Source organism: Castor canadensis, chromosome 8 (genome assembly GCF_047511655.1).
Source record: "Castor canadensis chromosome 8, mCasCan1.hap1v2, whole genome shotgun sequence".
Lineage (NCBI taxonomy): Eukaryota > Metazoa > Chordata > Mammalia > Rodentia > Castoridae > Castor > Castor canadensis.
In genome coordinates this window covers 18,669,615-18,688,941 of record NC_133393.1, presented here as the reverse complement: position 1 = coordinate 18,688,941, position 19,327 = coordinate 18,669,615, and the positions used below count along the sequence as shown (strand labels likewise).

Below are 19,327 nucleotides of genomic sequence, written 5' to 3'. Positions count from 1 at the left end.
GCTCCCAGTGCTGAGAGTGAGATTGAGCCTGGAGGGGGCAGAAGGGCATTAATGAGGCTTTAGATTCTCCACAGTGTGGGGTGCTCGCAGACCTGAGTCTCATTGTGGGAGCTCTCCAATGGCCACAGCAATGCTGTGGGTGGTGGGCTAAAGACCCAGTGGCATTCATCGTCCCAGGTGTCCCTTTTAATAGTGTCACCCTGAAGCTCCCCAAAGAGCAATAGCAGCAGGGTCATCTGTCACTCCCTTGCCTTCATTGCTTGGTTGGGAGTTCAGAGTGACTGACTTAGGTCTCTGTGCTTGTAGCTAGACTAATGTTAGCACCTATTCTCTTGTCTCGCTCCCTGTGTGCACACGTACCTGGGGAAATCTAATCAGGTTAGAAATGAAGATCATCAAGGGCTCCAGTGGCACTCCGAAGCTCAGCTACACGGGAAGGGATGACCGGCACTTTGTGCCTACAGGCCTCTACATCGTCCGGACCATGAACGGTAAGTGATGAGTGACTGTACCCTGTCCCCATCCCTACCATTTCCCCAGTAGAGGTGATTGGCTCAGACCCTGCCTGAGCCAGAGCTATAGGCTCCCTGCTAAGGTGAGAAGCAGCCATACTGTCATTTCTCTGAGGTAGGTGTCTGGGCACTGTGTTCCCTGGGCCTTTTCTGTTTTTTGGTGGCCCTGGGATTTGGGCCAGGGAAAGAGAAGATGAACTTGCAGATGTCTACATGGTATCCTCAGAGGGCAGTAGCAAGGCCAGAAAGGCAAGCTTGGCCACTGTCCTCTTGTGTCCCTGTAGGCTGGAGATACTACCCTTGTGGCAGGTGGACAGGATTAGGTTGGGGCCGATGAGAAGTAACAATCTCAATCTTCTTCCTGAGCCCCTTTGTTTTTTGCATCGTTGGGAATCGAACCCAGGACCTTGGGCATGCTAGGCAAGTGATCTAGCACTGAGCTACATCCCCAGCCCTCCTGAGCCTCTTTAGGCTGGTGATGGAGGTTGCATCCCCATTGCTCTTGGAGGGAGGTGGGAAGGGAAGAACAGGAGGAAGAAAGGTACCCTTGCGTTGGCCAGACCCACCCCCATGGGTACTCTGTCCTTTTGTGAGCTCCTCCCTTCTTCCTCCTGTCAGAGCCTTGGACTATGGCATTCAGCAAAAGCACGAAGAGGAAGTTCTTCTACAACAAGAAAACCAAGAACTCCACCTTTGACCTCCCGACAGACTCCATTGCCCCATTTCAGTGAGTACTCCAAGCCGCCCCACATCCTTCTGAAACCAGCCCTCCTGGGCACACTGTAGGGCTGAGGCTGCCTGCCATGAGAGTGGATGATTCTGTCTTGATTGGAAACACAGTTCACCCCCCATCCCTCCCCAGAAAGGTGTGGCTGAGCCTGCGTACTGTCCTCAGTGAGAGCAATGCCTCAATTTGCTGGGAGGGTGGGGGGTCCTGGGGTGAAAGGCCCACCAGGGTAGGCATTGGTCTATAGAGCAGCTGCTCCTTGCGTGACATTCCGACACTGGTCTGGTGTTGGGAACAAGGTGAGAGCCCCTGGCCTTGCCCCTTAGGACTCAGTATCCAGCATCCATTTACCAGATAACTGGTCATAGTTTTGACAGTAGCACAAATGTACCTAAATTTAGCCACTGATACTTGTTTCTGTCACCCCACTTTTTTGATACTATTCTGTCAGAAAAGCCCAGACAGATAATCCTGGAATATCAGTAATTATGCGTCCATTGGATGCAGTTAAGCAGCAGCAGCTGTTTGTTGGGAAGAGTGGTTCTGGGAAGCACAGAGAAGTTGGGGCTTCCTGGGTACCCATTGGCTGCCAAAAGACCTTCAACTGCTCATCAACAGATTATCTCCTGAAGACACACACTGAAAACACCCATCCCCTAAGTTGTGGTTGCCAGGGGTGGGCTGGTATTCTCTTGAACCCATGTCACCTAGGTGCAGCATTCTGACCTCTTTCCCCACACTTCTTCCCAGCATCTGCTACTACGGCCGGCTTTTCTGGGAGTGGGGAGATGGCATCCGTGTGCACGACTCCCAGAAGCCGCAGGACCCAGATAAGCTGTCCAAAGAGGACGTCCTTTCTTTCATCCAGAGGCACAGTGCTGGACTGGTGGAATGGCTCAAGCGGTAGAGTGCCTGCGTAGCAAGCATGAGTCCCTGAGTTCAAACCCAGTGCCACCAAAAAAAACAAAACAACTCCCCCCACCCCTAACACACACACAAACACACAGCACCTGAGGGCTGTGGAAGTCTGTGCCTCTGCCAAGTGCCCCAGCATTCCCCAAGGCAGGGCACTGTGTTCCCAGGGTCTGCAGTGCTGGTTCCATCACCTCTTGGGAAGGGACTGGAGAGTGCTCAGCCTGGCCATGAGGGCGGTGGCCCCTCTCCATCTCTGAGGAGCTTATTTGGGGCCTTCAGAGGACACATTTTCACTCTGGGACACCTACCTGGAAACTGTTTCCCCAACAGGACTCAACCTGAAGGAAGCTGCTCCTGAGGCAGGGTTGTGGTCAGTGCCTAGGGCATGTGGGACTGGTGGAGGACATGTCAGAGTGGTAGGCTGTAGACCCACTTTTCTGAGTCCCACGTGTAGGCCTGTGCTTTGCCCAACTTCTATTGGGCAAACCTTGAGTATGTGGAGGCACACTGCCTTGAGCTGGCCGGGAGCAGCTGTTGTACAAATCAAGGTTTTTGTTACTTGCTCTGTTTTGATGCCATGTTGGAGAAAACTTTGTCTCCTTCCTCACCCTTCCTGGAGTAGTACTCAGCCTGAACCTCGGATAGTTCTGGCAGGCCAGGAAGGAGGCATGTGGGCCTGATGTCCCTCATACCACATTGTGATCCAGGTTGTGCTGTCTTTGGTACTGGCTGTAACTAGAGCTTTTCCAGGCCCGCCCTTTTGATCCAAATGTTGGCAGCTCTAAAACAGGAGGCAGCCTTTTAGACCTGCCTTTTGCTCTTCCCCAGTAGCAGATGGGTTACCTCGGGGTTGGGTTTTTGTAGCACCTGCAACCACATGCCACCCTGCCCTGGCCACCCTCAAGTCATGGCAGAGTTCTAAAGTTCTGAGTTCTGCTACCCTGTTCCTCTATTAGTAGATAGAGTCTGTTTTCGTTCATACTGTGGTCACTCCATTTCCTCTACTTTGGTGAAGAGGGAGGAGGGCAAGCTGGGTGGCCTTTTTGGGTGGGGGAGGGCACTTGCAGTTGTTTTTGATGGGGAATGCTTCAGAGATATTCATGCCAGCTCCCTAGAGCCCCCATCCCAATGCTAGACTGGTTTCCATGGAGATGGATCACTGAGGCTCCTGTGAGGTTGGAATTGACTCCACCACGGGGGGTTCTCCAGTCAGCCCTGGCCCCCCCAAGCTGGCAGCAGCACCTCTGAGATGCTGTATTTCCACCCAGTTCTGGGTATATCAGTGTGTCTTGCAGAATCTTGGATCATTAAAGATAAACATATTTTTAATGCTTGTGTGTCTGTGTGCTGGGGCCGTTTGTCTTTAGTGCCTTGTGATTGGGGACTGGCTTGGATGAAACAGTTTGGGCTGGAGGTGAAGGGAGAGGAAGCTCTACTTGAAGAGGGGGAGAAAGAACCGTCTGTTTAGTTGGAGCCTGTCCAAGCTCCCAGGGCTGCTGCTTGCTGCTATAGAGGGAGCCCAACGAGGTGGGGGATGAATGAACCTCCAGCTACAGGAGGCCAGGGGACACATTCCCTCTCTTATATAAATCACACAGCTCACTCCGTGGGGGCACTGTGACAAGCCAGGATCAGTCTGTGTGACTTAAAATAACAGAGATGTCAGACCAGTTAGTTTCACTAGACTGGGAATGGGAGGAAGGAAGGGACAGTGTTGCTGACCCTGGCCAGTCTCCCCTCCTAGGTGGCCAGGGCCCATTCTGCCCATGCTTGAGCAGATGTGCACATGCCAGCGGTCCCTCTCTTCTCCACTCTAGGGTGAGTTTCTCCACCTGGTGACCTGGTGTTGGTTCCCCTTATGCCTGCCTACACTTTGCTGGACTCCCTCTCCTGACCACAGGAACCCCATCTTGATGCTTTAACAGCGTTCCTCTCCTCATTCTGTCCCAGCCCTCACCATTGAGCTGTTTACTGTAGCACCCAGTCTTTCCCGCCTGCCCAGTGCTGGAGTGGAGTTGAGGTGTGCCAGGGCAGTGGGTAATGTCTGTTTGCTGCTCCTGTCTCAGTCCCCTCCCCTCTGATCAGCCTCACCCTTCTTGCATGCAAACCCTACCTAATTTACTGGCCACTGTCACCATAAGTCAGTCTGTTCATTACCATGGCTCTTGCTGCCTACTTATTCTTCAAGACCACCTAGCCCTGCCTGCCTCTTGAAGATGGATTAATTCCGCACTCCCCTGGGACCTCTGCACCACCACTTTATGAGTCCCAGAGTTGCCCTTCACTGCATGTATTTTTTCTGCCATAATTACAGGCCACGGCACTGACTGGGAGGGCATGCAGCTTACTTGGTAGGGAGTGGGCATGCAGCATGATGTCTGTTTGCCTTCCCAGGTTTGCCTTTACCCTTCTGAGTTCGACACCAAGAACTTACGAACAGCTCTTTTTCCTTGATACCAGACTGCCCTGCTGCCCCTCAGCTGCAGCATCCCGCAATGTTTACTCAGCAGACGGGAGGGCTGGTATTCTTTATTGCCTTTCCTTTGGCTCCAGGAGACCTAAGCATGTCCTTCTAGGTATCCAGCCCCACAGCAGGCCAGGGCCACAGGGGCTGGGTCAGCAAGAGTCTCCCTTGAGCATGTGGTGTGGGGAGAAGGATGCCTGGCACCTTGGTCCTCTGAACTTGAAGGGAATGCTTGGTCCTGAGCAGGGAGCTGAGAGCAAGCAGGGACCAGCTGAGAGAATCTGAAACTCACATGGTCCAGTGAGCGTAGATCAGGGCCAGGAGGAGGAAGATGGCCACAGAGAGCAGCGTGTTCTTCCGGTTCTCTTGCCGAAGCAACTTCAGCTCCTTCTCTGAGGAAAAGGGAAGGTGGGAATGAGGCAGAGGTTAGGCCCATCTGCCACTTTCTCCCTTTCCAAGATGGACATAGCTCAAGATAGAGGTGTCTCCCAGATACTTTTTCATTTTTGGCAGTATTGGCGTTTTGAACTCAGGGCTTCATTTGCTAAGCAGGCACCATGCCCCAGTCCTTAATGCATTAGTTATTTTTCAAGTAGAGCTGTGTGGCTTTTGCCTGGGTTAGTCTGGACCATGATCTTCCTACTTACGCATCCCATGAAGCTAGGATAACAGGTGTGTGTCACCATGACCGGCTAATTGGTTGAGATGGGATCTTGGTAACTTTTTATGCCAAGGTTGGCCTCAAACCAGTCCTTATCCCAGCCACTTTCTCCCATCCAAGTACTATCCAGGCCCGACCCTGCTTAGCTTCCGAGATCAGACAAGATTGGGCGCGTTCAGGGTGGTGTGGCCGTAGACTAAGCTACTTTCTTATCTATAAACATGGCCCTATCCCTATCTGCCCAAATCCTCATAACCTTTAGCTACAGATTTTGGGCTAACGTAACAGTCCTGATACCAAATTCTGCTCAGTCATTCCTCTTCAAGTGCAGCTGGGGTGTGAGGGGTCAACCCAAGTGGCTTCAGCTGAAAGCCAAAGATTAAAGTTGGCATAACATCACCAGGTGTGGCCCCTTACCCATCACGGGGTGGGCTGTGGTGCTCATCCTTCCAGGAGTCTCTTCTGGCCAGTTAGAAACTCAGGAAAGCTGAGACCTCTGAGGGCCTCCTGAATTCCTGTCCTCTGCCAGGTGCCCAGCTAAGCAGGAACTAGAGAGGATAAAATGGGCAGGCAGCCTCAACTCTAAAGGAAGTCAGTCCTGCTATTCTTGACATGTAGGTAGGTGATGATTGGCACTCTGAGGGTTAAACTGGTGATGCTGCAGTTCTGAGTGAAATTGCTAAGCTTAAAGGGAAACTGAGGCCCCACTCACCCCTACCCATGCCCAGTTGTGGGCAGGTGAGACTGGGCCCCACGCCTCAGCCACATGTTGATTCAGACTGGTTCTTCTGGGCAATTCTCTGGCCAGACCTGGCCCCCCTAGGGAAGGAATGAACAGGGGACAAATCTGAAGAGCCTCCAGCAGGCCATTTTCCTCCTGGCCTTTGAGGGCAAGGGGCTGCTCATATTGCCGGGACTCTGCCTCCAGTCCCCAGAAGGGGGCAGCATTGCTCTACCCACTAGAGCGCTTCTGAATGGGGCTGTCCTGTTTCACCACTGCTCCACTCCCACTGCAGGGTGTTTCTGGAAGGGAGTGGGAGGCGGGGTTGGGGGAGGACAGATGTCCAAAGTCTGGGTGGACATGAGACTCTTCTGGACCTGGCTGCAACCACACTCCTTCATCCCAGAGAGGAAGAGCCATCACTGGCCCTCTTCCTCCCTTGGAACAAAGAACAAAACAGCTCTCCTTCCAGGAGGCTGGTTCCTGCAGCCTTTTGGGGGCTGGCTCCCTGACACCTCATCTGGCTCCCCAGGGCTGTCTGACTCCTCAACCCTGGGGCTGGGGGATGGGCCCAAGGAAACTTACTTTCTTACCATAGTTGGAAGCTCTGCTCATCAGGCTGCTTTTCTCCTTCTCCAGAGACCTCCTGTGAGAGGGAAGTTTTATGGCTCAAGCCCTTTTTCTCAGTCTCCCCTGAGGAGCAGTTACACACAAGGGCAGTTTGAACAAGGAGGGCAAGGGCTCAGGTCTTAAAGCCACAGAAGCTAGGGACCCCAATCTGCCTGGGATTGATTGATTCAGTTTACTTTGGGGGCCTAGGGCGGATACAGAGGGCAGGGATGGGGGAGGGGAATGGTAGAGCAGAAGCATTACCTGTCCTCTGGGCTCAGCTCTGCCCTGTAGAGCCTGGTGTTCACCTCCTCTAGATCTCGCCGACACTGGGACAGCTTCTCCTCTAGCCCATCGATCTGAAATAGACAGCAGGCAGGTGGGCTGCAGAGCCTTGCAGCTTTCAAAACACTGGGATCTCTGAGGGAGCCTCTGGGCAGTTGTTCTAGTCCTGCCTTCCCTGGAGTGACTTTGTTTTAATGTTCTCTACCACTGTGTGCTTCAGATGAGCTATCAGCCTAAGCACCCCGTGGAAACAGGGCAGTGGGTGTTACAGCTGTCCTATCTTCTGGACCAAGCAGAGTTCGGGGCAGAGAGGAGAAGCCCCTGGGTCAGCTGTCAGCTCAGCACAACGCCCCAGTTGGGCCTACAACAGGGGCCACCGAAGCCCTGCACACTGCAGGTCCTGCTCCGCAGGCAGCCCCTGACACACGAGCACCGTGGAGCTCCCACGCCTGCAAACCTGGGAAGGACACAAAGCAGGTGTTCACTGACAAACTTCATCCTAACAGCATAATCTAAATTTTGAGAATAGATATTTTTCTGTGAGAACTGATAAAAATTAGTGAAAAAATGCAACTCCAAACCTCTTGTATTTCTTTCTAACTTGGTTCTTATGCAAAAACATTGCCTATCATCAAGGAAAGTATAACTTGTGTGGTGAAATATAAACTCTTGAAAGGCAGGTTGCCAAGTATACCTTTTCCCGTTTGTCTTGATTAGTTTGAGAGATGTGCTCCTGGGGGAAATATCTGACTTGTAGGAAAGTGGTTTGTAAAATCCTGGCCTCTGTTATCCAACCAGGGTCCTGGTGTCACATATTTGTCCTTGCAAGTCCATTTCCCTGTTCCTCTGGCTCCAGGTGTCTCTCTGGGTCTGGGCCTACTGGCAGGAGTCTAGATTTCAGGGTCGGGGTGCAAGGGCTGTGCCCTGCACAGCAGCTGGCTGAAGAGCTCACTGGAGCCACATCACATCCCATTTCCGATGTCTGACTTCACCCAGTCTCACCACATCCCTGGGACAGATAACAAATGTTTTTCACAAATGGGAGGATGGGCTGCCCAAATGCAGTGACTTTTCTGAGTAGTCACAGTGGGGCCAATTCTCTCCTCTATTCCTTTCTGGAGTTGCCCCCTGCAAATGAGAACCCTGGATCTCAGGAAGGTTGGTCAGAGTCCAGGACCAGGCAGGCATTCTGGGCTGGGGTCAGGAGAGTTGCTTTTGAAGTGTCTGGGTCTCTGCCCCCACCCTGGCCAGCACCCATTCTAGTCACTTCTAGGGCAGCCACTGTCCCTCTTCCTGAGGCCTAGTTCAGAAGGCACACCATCCTCCCTTTCCCTATAGTCCCAGCCCACTCCAGCTCAGGGTCCTGTGGGAGGGAGCAAGTGCAGAGTCTTGAGTTAACTGCCTACTTAATTGTGTAGTTTCTCTGCAAATGGGCACCCAAAAAAAAGAGCTGTCCTGGGAAACAGCTCCAGCCAAAAGATGAGGCTGTCCCTGGGGAGGCCAGAGGCCTTCTGAGACCTGCACTGCAGGGAATTAACGCTGGGGAGACCAGGCTTGGGGGACAGCAACAGCCTGATGCCATGCTTCAGGTCATGATGGGGTCTGTCTTTCACAGAGTGCTCCTCAACACAGCCCAGCCCCTGTGTCATTCTATGGCACAGAAACCAGTCAGGGACTGGAGTGCAGCTTAAGTGGTAGAGCACTTACTTGCTTAGCCAGCGTAGGGCTCTGAGTTCAACTCCCAGTAGTGAAAAAAAACAAAAACCCCACCACCAACAGAAAGAAGCCACAACCAGGGCCCCAAGTTCCAGACTGGATCCCAAATAAAGCTTAATTCCTGATGCTCTACCTCCTCCTCTGCCCTTCGCTGGAGGGACACCAACCTTCCCCTGGCAGTCTGTCCTTTCGGAAGGTGGAAGGAACATACATGAAGCTGCCCCATTTGTGTCCAAACCCTGAGAGCCCCATGTAGGGCTGAAAATGCCTAAGTTTGTAGCTCCTATCCTAGAAGGCAACCTGTCTCCTTTGGGTCTACCACAAGGCTGGGCCTATTGCACCTTTTGTATTTGTGGCTGGAATGGCGGTTTGGCATGGGTGGACTGGCGCTGGGGACAGTTGATTCAGGTCTCATGTAACAACTGGCTTCCAAATCCTTGCCCTCGTGCCCACAGAAGCTGGAAGGAGAAACCTAGACTGGCACTTTCACTCATGCACATAACTTACAGACCCAAGCCTCAGTCCTAGGTTACAGTTCTCCCTGCTGCTCCTGGTCCAGGCCCAGATTTGCAAGTCATTCTGGGGAGAGAAAAGGTGGGGATTTCCATCCCTAAACACCACTGGAAGGCTACCAGGTACCCAAACAAGTGGTAACTGCCCCAGAGCAAGGCCAGGAACTCATGCTAAGCAAAACCTTACAACTGAGCCTGGCAAATCTCAAGTGGCCAAGCCAATCTGCCATCATGCTCTGGACAGGGCCTAAGGGACTGGCAGTTGGGAGCCTTTATCTGAATAAGCCCAATTTATTTGCAGTTCTACTAAATATCCCCACTTTCATTTGCCACTTTTTAATGAGGCTTAAATGGGTGAACACAAATCAAGGTTTTAGGGACTCAAGTTCTAACCTCCCTCTATGAATATTTATGCCCTGCTGACAGCGCTCTATTCCCTACTAAACAGCAAGTTCCCCTTCTTAATGATCCAGCTGCTTGATGTGGGTCCAGGGAAGGGAGGCTGGGACTATCAGGGGCGCTTCAGCAGGCCACACACCCATCCTTAGAAGGTGACCCTGCTGGGTCTGGGCTGGGCCTGATTAAGGAAGCTGGCTACCAAACACCTGGCAGACTTGTAAAACTGAGGCCCCTCTCAGCAGCTATAACAATGGGGAACCTGACCTCAGTGGTGGTAGGGAGGGACTCAGCAGGCTTCCTTCAGTTGTGACTGGGGTCCAGAGTGATGGCTGCAGAACGGAGCTGACCTAGTAAGATGGGTCCAGAAACGAGGGAATCAGAAAATGGGCCTTAAAGTCCCTAGCTGGAAATTTTCAGTCAACTCTCAACTATATTCACACAGATTATGCACTTTGCAGATGACCCAGTCCAAATCAGTAGTGGGTGGTCACTCCACCCCCAGATTAAAGGCAACACAGGACAAGACAGCAATAACCAGAAGACATGGGCATTAGGGTCAGGGTATGAAAGATAAGGAAGGGGCAACATTACTGGCTGTAACTGTCCATATAAAACACAAACAGCAAAGGCAGCGTGGGCGCCTTGAAGGTGCTCATGTGCGTGCTGTATTTACACTCAGAAAACCCAGGGCTACTGTTACAAAGGGAAAGTAGCATGGTGTCAAGTCACTGAGGTGAGCCAGCACAGGAGGCAGGGCAGCACAGGTGACCCAGGAAATAGGAAGTTGGTGGCAGGAGGTGCCATGCAAACCCCTGCATAGGTGGTCTGAAGGACCGAGACAGACACAGGAAGGTGAGTGTGCAGGGTCTTGACCCAGAGGCCAGCAGTGGCTGAAACCTGCTGTTGGGACTGCTGCTGGGACTCAGGGAAACAGAACATGGGAAGGGTGGAGGGGAAGGAGGCAGGTAAGGCAGGGAATGGGGAAGACTCTGCATGTCGAAAGGGAGGCCCTGGCAATGTAGTTTAGCAGAGGCCCAGGAAGGAGGCCGGAGCAGTCAATCAGGGAAGGACAGCTGCCTCTCACTACCTGGGCAGGATACAGCCTTGAGTGGGAGGTTTCACAGGATGAGAAGGGTTGAAGGCAGGCTGTGTGGTGGGCTTAACAGAAGCTGGGACAAGGCTGCAGCCAAGTAGGGCCTTGGTCCTGCTGGCACGTCCAAGTACAAGAAAGGCTTTCTTCCTGCCAGTCACCAGGGGCAGGAGCTCCTCCTGCAGCTTCCCAGAGCCTTCTGGCCACAAGCTTGAGGCTGTCTGCCCCGGGCCGCAGCTGGCAACTCCACAGCCCAGAGCCAAATAAACCCAATCCCTCTGCTGCCTGATAGGGGAATATCACCTTACTCTCAGAGCTTTAGGCAAGTCTCCCTGGGGTCCCATATGCCATAAAACCACTTGTTAAGAGAAACTGTAAGATTCCTCTGAAATCCCTGTGAGGCATCTTTTCAGTGTGTAGCCTCCAGGAATCAAAGCCCCAGTGAGGCTCTTCGGAGGCAGGGAGCCTTGTGCCACTTGCACAGATAAGTGCCTGAGCACACTGGTCAGGGCAGGCCCTGCGGGGTGCCCGCTCCAAGTCTGGCTGCCGGGATGGGGCACAGGCAGCTTTTATTCTGACAACAAGCAGGAATCAGCAGAGCCACAGGCTGTCGCTCACTCCATTCTCCTACTGAAGGTGGCTGAATGGGGCTCCCGCAGAGCACCTAGATAGCTGGGAGGTGGCTTTCTGCCCTCTGCCTAGTGAGCCACTGTGAGGGCCAGGCCTTCTTCCAGGAAAGGGCAGAGGCACCCTCGGGATTGGCTCTGTGTCACAAGGCCCACTCTGCTTTCTAGTTTAGGAAATCATTTCCTGTCTCCTTGAAGCCTTGCCCTCAGGATCTTCGGCCAGCAAGTGACCGAGGGTGCTGGGAACAGGCTTGCCTCCAGGGCCAGGCTTCGGTCCTACGCACGTCCCACCTTTGCATGGTCAGGTCCTGGCTGTGCACTGAGAACATCTAACAAAGAGTAGGGTGGTGGGTATCTGAGCCGAGATCAAGTCATGAGTCTCCCATGTCTGGATGACACAGGGTGAGTCAAAGCACTGTCTGGAAACCAAAAGCCCACACAAAAGAAACCATAACGGTAATTTCTGCAGTATGTCCCACACACCAGACACTCAACTCACGGGAGGCTCAGAAGAAAAGAGGCAAGAGGTATAATGAACACCTGAATTTCACAGCTAGAAAACACAGACCCATGGGAATAAAGTAACTTGTCCAGGATCACACAGACTATCAATGGAGGAGGTAAGAGGTCTAGGTCTGTGCTCTTAACCATCATCCCATATTAGAAAGCAGAAACATATCAGCCCTAAGCAATGCCAAACCCCAGGCACAACCTCCCAAGGTGCGGGCCCCTGCATGTATGCACTCCTGTGTTCACATCCACCCTGCAAGGAAGGGCTGTTGTCACTGCACAGAGCAGACTCCCTGCAGGCCAGTCTGAGTCTGGGTTTCTCTGCTGCTGGGCTCCCCCTCTTTCTACCACATCCCTCATGCAAACATCCACAACAAAGATGTGCTCTAGAAACAATCATCCCACACCCCAGCTGCAGCCCATGAAGTGTGTTGGGCTGGCTTAACAGATCCTCCACTCTGAATGACCCTGTGCCAGGCTTTGCTTCGTATGTGCTGCTGAGGAACAGCCTGCCTGAGATCTGTGTGATTTGAGACACAGAGGCCAGAAGTGCAGTGATTATCCTCACACTGAGCCTGACTCCCCGCTTCACAAGCACCCCAGGCACCCTCCCCCAAATTGCCAAACTGTCAAAGCAGGCTCCCAAATCCATGCAAAATAGGTTCAGTTTGGAGAAGGAAAAGCGTGGGCGGGCTAGCTGAGTCTGATAAACCCTTCCCTCCCCAAAGGGTATCAAAAAGCCTTCACCTTCTTGCTAATTCACAGCCTGGAGAGTGGTGTCAGCTGTTTCATCTTCAGCCCCAGCAGCCTGGGAGCCCAGTTTGTGGAAATCCACTCATTTTCGCATGTTGGGAGGCCTCAGGACATTTACTATAATGGGTAAAGCAGCCAGAGCACTGGCCCAGATGGTCCCTGGCAAGAGCGCTAGGACTCTCCATCTGGGGCCTCCAGGCCGCACAGCCAAGTCACATGGGGCCGTGGGTCTCAATTCTCCAGGTGGCCAGCTTTAAACCCCAAAGGGCTGATTCCCCCAACTTGCCTTGGAGGATTTTCTGAGGCAGCGGCCCATCTGGTTCTGTGGAGGCAGAAGATGAACCTCTGTCCGTGGTTCCCCAAATCAACAGGCCGCAGAAGTTTCTCTCCCGGTGGAGCCCATGAAGACAGTCAGCCTTCCCAGTTTTTAATCAATGACCAATTTTCAGGAAGAGCAGAGTGGGCCCAGGCAGTCATCACTTCTCTGGACAAGGTCTGAGGCCAGGTCTGAGGCCCAGTGGCTGAGAGGAGGCTGAGTGGCCCTGGTGGCCCAGCTGAGGGTCAGGCTGGCCTGAAGTCTTCAGCTGCCCCTGGGCTAAAGTGTTGTTGGGGGTTTGTTTTCTTTCTCCCAATATATATTTTTTGATAAATTAGCACAAGCTTCTTCATCGCTGAAAGGCTCCAAGCACTTTTCAAGAACTGGCATTCACCCCATGCCTCATGAATTCATTAATTAAGATGCTGGCAAACAGCCACTCCATACATGCCGCCATCCAGCCGCGTTAGGTAATGAGGTTTTAGTCTCCTGACCCCATCAAGTGGAGCGGAGCCAGATGCAGGCTGCTGGGAGAAATCACCTGCCCAGTGGCGACCTGTCGCTCTAGCTTGCAGCAGGTAAGGCTCATTTAATGGTCAGTAGGCCCTGAAAGCCCCCATGCAGCTGGCCTCTCCCATCTCCTGGCCGGCTGCTCCCAGCACCACAGCTCTAACTGCCGGCTCCTAACCTCTGCCCACCCAGCACCCAGTGCCGCCTCCTGCCACTCAGGTCAGCGGGCACATATTTAATGACGGCCACTAGCTGCTTGTTTTCAGGAAACTGGTTCCTGCAGCCTTCTGCACAGGCCTGTCCCGGGCCTCCTGAGACCGACTTCACCCACAATTCCTACTTCTGCCCTCTGCCCCGTGGGGTCTACGGCAGGGGCTGGCATTGATTATAATCACAGGGTCAAGCGACTCCCTTCCTCCTGGTGCTCATTCTAGCTAGGCCATTTTCTCCCCTCAGCCTGCTACCTCTCCTGAGTGATCAACAGTCCTTTCTCCTTGTAAGGATTCCAGAGAATTTTAAATGATTCCCGTTGACTTTTGTGGTTTTGGTTTTTTTTTTTGGCGGCACTGGGGTTTGAGCTTAGGGCTTCATGCTTGGTAGGTAGGCACTCTTACCACTTGAGCCACTCTACCAGCCCTCCCATTGACTTTTATTCCTTACTACAGATACTGTTAGTCCAGCACTGACTCCCAGCCCCTCCTCCTCCACGCACCTCTACTGCAGAAGTAGGAAAAGCAGAAAAGGGGCTTTCCCAGTCTCACTGCAGCTGGAGTCAATCATGCACAACCCAGTTCTGGCCAATGAGATGTTCAGAAATCAGCTGGAAGGCTCCTGTGAAAGCTTATGCTTTGCTAGTAAAAGGGACAAATAGTGCTGCTATTTCTTTCTTTCTCTCTTTTTTTTTTTTTTCTTCCGGTACTGGGGCTTGAACTCAGGGCCTACACCTTGAGCCATCCACCAGACCTTTATTGCGATGGGTTTTTTTTTTTAAGATAGGGTCTTGCTAATTATTTGCCCAGGCTGGCTTCAAACTGTGATGTTTCTGATCTCTGCCTCCTGAATAGCTAGGATTATAGGCGTGAGCCACCAGAGCCCAGTTCTTCTCCTTCTCCTTGACTTAACGTTGAAAATGATGTCTGGAGTTGTGGCAGCTATCTTATGACTATGAGGACACAGCTAAAGTATGCAGAAACACTAACCCTGATATTAGGTATCAGTTATTAGATATAGCTGAGCTTTGAACCAGTGCAAGTGGTTCAAATTTCTACCAACCTACAAACTTCTATGGGGCAAAACAGTATACTCCTATTTGCTGAAGTCCGTAAGGTGAACTTTCTGTAACTTGTAGACAAAAGCTTTTCTAAGTAATAAGATTTTTGCACTGTGGATCAAATCCAACCAAGTTACCAAGTTATCCCTGTTAAGATGTCAGCTAAGACACATCTGATAACTTAAGATCAACCGGCCAGTGAAACATCTAAAGACACCAGGTCAAACAGTCTAGCCACAAAAGAAAAGTGCAATGACCAGGTATTTTACTACCAGAGATGTAAAAACAAATTATGTATTGGCCAAAATCTTCCTATCCATTTAGATTGAAGTGCAACCTCTCTCTTCTCCCACACATTAAAGTCAGGGCCAGAGATTTCTCATCTCAAATGAGAAATCATTCAGAATAAACTCTCAGAACCTAAAACTAACAGCCAGTTATTTCCGACTCAGATCTCACAAGGTGGCAAATGAGTTGGATAAAAAGGCCTCAAAAAGGACCATGAGCGGGGGAGGCTAGAAGGTGCCTTGGCTATCCTAGGAGGTGACTGCCCAGTGCAGCTGGGCCGCTCCAGCCTTTGGGTGAGTGCCGCCTGCCTGGTAATTGCTTCATTACAAGTGGAGACTTTGCAGGTGCTGAGAGATCACTCACTTGTGGGGGGTTTATTGCACTCGTCAGATTAACAAACATTTTTGATTAAATCACCACTTCATTGGCTCTGAGCACATGACTTTTAATAAGAGCACAATATCTACTGCTCCTCAGCGTCAGTGCACATTCAATACTCTGGCCCTCTGGGGCGACAGAGGAGCAAGGAGGCAGGCAGCCAGACGCCAGGCTTTTCCCAAGCAGAGTTACAGATCTCAAAACCTTGAGTAACCAAGCAAAAAGTAACTTAGAGACAGGGAGGGCAAATATATTTATATGTATTTTTAAATACCTATGTAAGTATCTATAAAAATACATATAGTGGTCTCAAGAGGATAAAAAAAAAGGGTGAATCTGCCCAGAATACCGCACTAAGAATATATGCGTAATCAAACTCAACTAAAAACTGAAACAAAAGACATCCATTATCTCTGTTTGGACACAGTTGGTCAGTTTGTAACACCCAGTGGAGTTCAAATTCTTCACACTACAGATAAAGAAACTAAGGCCCAAACACTGGGTTGCCACAGCCATGGCAGACAGATGCAAAAGAACTCCAAAGGCAACCTACTGTTACTAACTACCCACCTTGTGCCAGGCATGCACTAGGCACTTTATATGTATATCTCCTTTAATTGTCTCAGCCACACTGTTAGGTGAGGGGATGGGCAGTGGAGACTGCAGGCTGTCTATACAAAATGCCAACACCTTCTTCTGTGGTAAGCAAGTTACAGCTGGGCATGAGACCTTCTGGTGGATTTCCCAGAACCCCCTTGCACTTACTGGGGCCACACGTCTTAGTTCTTGCCCATGAAAGTGGGCAGTTTGTGCCAAGGATCCTTAAGACAGTGGGCACTTACCTCTTCCACTCTCTCTCTCTGCCAAAAGACATGTCAATGGAGGGTATTCTGGTTTTATTGACAAGGTGATAACAAGGCCCATAGTCAAAGAATCTGACAGAACCACCACAGTCCAGGTATTCTAAGCCAAGGAATGGCAAATGAGGGCCTGTGAGCCAAACATGGTTACTGCCTGTTTTTGTAAATGAAGTTTTTTTTTGGGGGGGGGGGGCGGGGTGGAGTGGGAGCTTTTTGTTTAGTTGTCTTTTTGAGACAGGGTTTCAGTACATAACCTAGGCTAGTGTCAGCCCAAGATCTTCCTGCATAATCTCCTGAGTGCACCACCAGGCCCGGCTGTAAATAAAGTTTTACTGGAACAGAGTCACACCCAGTCACTTACATATTGCCCATGGCTGCTTTTTTGTTAAGACAGCCTATCTGAATTCAGGTGGTTCTCATTATTCAGGGTAATTAGGTTCTTTAAAATTGAGCCAACACTGAATTTGCAAATACAGGTTAGGTTCTTGGGAGGTTCTGCTCATACATTTTTCTCAACTAATTCATATAAAGCTTTGTTTTGCATGTGTTTCTGTTTAAAGAGATTTTATTGAACGTTGCTTCACTGACACTAAACTAGTGACCAACAGTACCTCTCAGGGCTGAGTTACAAACCCACGTTTCTCTAACAAGGCACATGGCAGCCTTTGAACACTAGTCATCACTATGCATAGGGGCCATTTGAGCAGACTCACCAATAAAAAAATGCAAAAAAACATGGCACTAAACAGACCATAAAAAGGACATCTGCTTACAGTAGGTCCCCTCTAGTAAAGGCAGACCATCGCTTGTTTGACCTTAGCTGGATCTCAGGTGACTTTTTTTTTTTTTTCCTGCCACTCTTTATTTGGCTGTGAATGACCTCAAAAATGCTTCGAGTATCGATTTGGGGGCAACAAATAAACTTTAGCCAGTAGGCAGACTGGAATCAGTGAATACTAAGGATCGACTGTAGTTCCAACAGAGACCATTCTGCCCACAATTCCTAAAATATTTACTGTCGGACTCTTTATACCCAAGTTTGCTAACCCCCTCTCTCGCCTGTTAGAGAAAATGAGAAACTTTGTTTTTGAAGTCACTGAGTTTTGGGATTTCTGTTATCACAGTTTACTGTGCCCTAAGACAGCCTATAAAGTCTATACTCTTCACACTATATAGTGACAACTCATTTCACCATTCGTACACTATTCTCTTTTCGAAGGAGAGTCACATTTCCAATGACTTTTTTCCTATTAAGTAGGCTGATATTTTACAAGGAAGCAGGGCTACAAAACCACCTGCCTCAGCACAGGCATGCATGGCTTGTTAAAGATGCACACCTGACCTGGTGCTACTGAATTCCTTGGGATGGGGGAAGAATTTGGCCCTCCCTTTTTAGCAAGTTCTATAGGTGGTTCATTTGCATTCTTAACTTTGAGAATCACAGACTAGTAGTAAGCCTAAAGAAGATTATTGTCTGGTATTTTGGGAGGGTGCTCCAGGGGAACTCCAAGAGGAAACAAGTCCCACTTCCAGGAAGATCACCTGGGCTCGATTCTCTAATCCATCACTCCTACAACTTCAACGTGGATTTTATTTTGTTGTTGTGGGGTTTTTGGGGGGAGGGAAAGAAAGAAGGTCTCCCTATGTAGCCCTGGCTGGCCTTGAACTCCTTGATCCTCAGCATCAGCTTCCCCAGTGCTGAGATTTCGGGCCTGTGCCACCATGGATCCTACTTGAAATCTCGCTATCCTCATTTTAGTGGAGAAGGCAAGTGAAAGAGGCCTGTAGTAGTGACTCCACGTGCTGCCCTCCTCTTTCTTTTCCATAGGCGGTAGACCACTTTTAAGCCCTTGGTAACATCACTAATTCTAGAATTCTCTTTACAGATGCTCAAAGGTTCTCAAAATAATGTCCAAGCCACAAGACTCGTACCCTAGAGGGAAATGTCCCATCTCAGGGTACTCAGGTCAGCAGTAAAACACTGAAGGGTAGGGGCTCCCTCCCCAGTGGGTCCCCCCATCTTCAGGTCCCTGCTCCTTAGGCGTCACCTGTGTGTCCCTTCTGGCTACTCTTCACTTACCTGGCTGTCTCTGCTCCTCCTAATTTCCGCGTCCTCTCCTTTGGGTCCCCTCACTTCTGGGCCCTGCTTCTTTGGGGTTCCTCCCCGTGTCGCTTCCCCTGTGGATTCCCCTTGCCTCGGGTTTCTTCCTTGTGCCTCCTCACTTCTGGGTGTCCCATTGGGCCCCTCGCCCCTCGCGTGCCTATCCCGGGCCCGCGTCGCCCTCGCTCCCTCACTGCGGCCCCCTCTCCAACCTTCCAGCCGGGCGGACCCATTACCCGACTCCGCCCTCTCCCCTCACCTCTAGAGCGACACCCAAATTCTCCCGCTTCTTTTTAGTCATGTTGCTTGCCGGGATCCCCAGTCGGTGCTGGACACGCCCACCGAGCCGCACTACGCACGCGCAAGTCCTCGTGCGTCTCTTTCATTGGTCAGCGAGGCAGAGAAAGGTGGGACTACTGCCGTCGCCATCTTGATGAGGGGCGCGGCCGCTGGATACGGCCATGTTTGTGAGGGGCAGCCTCTGGTTTGAGGCCTTAGGATGAGAGTGGAAAATGGATAAGGCCTGAGGAAGATCCATGACTTGGTTCAACCGTGGGTGGAAGTGGCTATTCATCAATGAGAGCCTTTTTTTTTTTTTTTTTTTAAACCCCAAGCCCCATCTTGTCCTTCTGTGCCCTTCATGCATCAATGACAACCTCTCTCAGTTTTAAGCCAACTTCCCCCTCCAATTCAAATTCTGTCCATCCTTCAAGGTCCAACCTGTAGCCCTGCTCCTTCAGGAAGCCCCCACCTCGAGCCCCTCTGCCCTTTGGGGTCTGATAATGGCCTACTATATTGCTAGCTGTCTTTTTTTGTCTTATGCTCTAACTCATTTTTCTTGTTTTATTCTTAAGAACAGCCTACCAACATCACAGAAAACTTTAAACGAGAAGCAGCATCTGTATTTTACCAATCTTACCAGTTCCTATCATTGTTTCTGTGTATTCCTTCCCATGCTTAGACTGACATAGTATTTTATACTATTTTGATCTGCGGCCTTTGAAATGTTTTGACTATGACCCCCATAAATATATATATATTCTTCCATGGCCCAGTTACCAAAGTTTTACAATAAGTACCTTTACTATCTGTGATGCATGTGAT

At 50.8% G+C, this 19,327-nt stretch overlaps 2 protein-coding genes across 4 annotated transcripts in view; one reads left to right on the top strand and one right to left on the bottom strand.

The window, feature by feature from the left end:
• Positions 1 to 3,483, top strand: part of Cmtr1 (cap methyltransferase 1) — a 39,795-nt gene extending 36,312 nt beyond the window's left edge. For both annotated transcript variants that reach the window (XM_074082287.1, XM_074082289.1), the window contains 3 exons: positions 379 to 491; positions 1,131 to 1,239; positions 1,990 to 3,483. In XM_074082287.1, coding sequence (XP_073938388.1) covers positions 379 to 491; positions 1,131 to 1,239; positions 1,990 to 2,146 — 379 coding nt within the window. In that variant the 3' untranslated portion in view covers positions 2,147 to 3,483. The remainder of the gene's footprint in view (positions 1 to 378; positions 492 to 1,130; positions 1,240 to 1,989) is intronic.
• Positions 3,484 to 4,663: 1,180 nt separating this feature from the next.
• Positions 4,664 to 18,565, bottom strand: Ccdc167 (coiled-coil domain containing 167). Of its 2 annotated transcripts, XM_020175921.2 has the most exons (4): positions 18,483 to 18,565; positions 6,874 to 6,968; positions 6,594 to 6,646; positions 4,664 to 5,010 (listed from the first exon to the last, which is right to left on the bottom strand). In XM_020175921.2, exons 1-4 carry the CDS (start codon positions 18,522 to 18,524, stop codon positions 4,907 to 4,909), a joined length of 294 nt encoding a protein of 97 aa, XP_020031510.1. In that variant the 5' UTR covers positions 18,525 to 18,565; the 3' UTR covers positions 4,664 to 4,906. The 2 variants fall into 2 exon arrangements, with proteins under 2 accessions (XP_020031510.1, XP_073938396.1); XM_074082295.1 differs by lacking the exon at positions 6,594 to 6,646.
• Between the last annotated feature and the right edge of the window lie 762 nt (positions 18,566 to 19,327).

Excerpts from the sequence above, each read along its gene's own strand:
- Ccdc167 (XM_074082295.1), bottom strand. The coding sequence starts at position 18,524 with ATGACTAAAAAGAAGCGGGAGAATTTGGGTGTCGCTCTAGAG. Across the intron at positions 6,969-18,482 it reads ATTTGGGTGTCGCTCTAGAG|ATCGATGGGCTAGAGGAGAA; the intron begins GTGAGGGGAGAG and ends TGTCTATTTCAG. Across the intron at positions 5,011-6,873 it reads GAGCTGAGCCCAGAGGACAG|AGAAGGAGCTGAAGTTGCTT; the intron begins GTAATGCTTCTG and ends CCTTTTCCTCAG.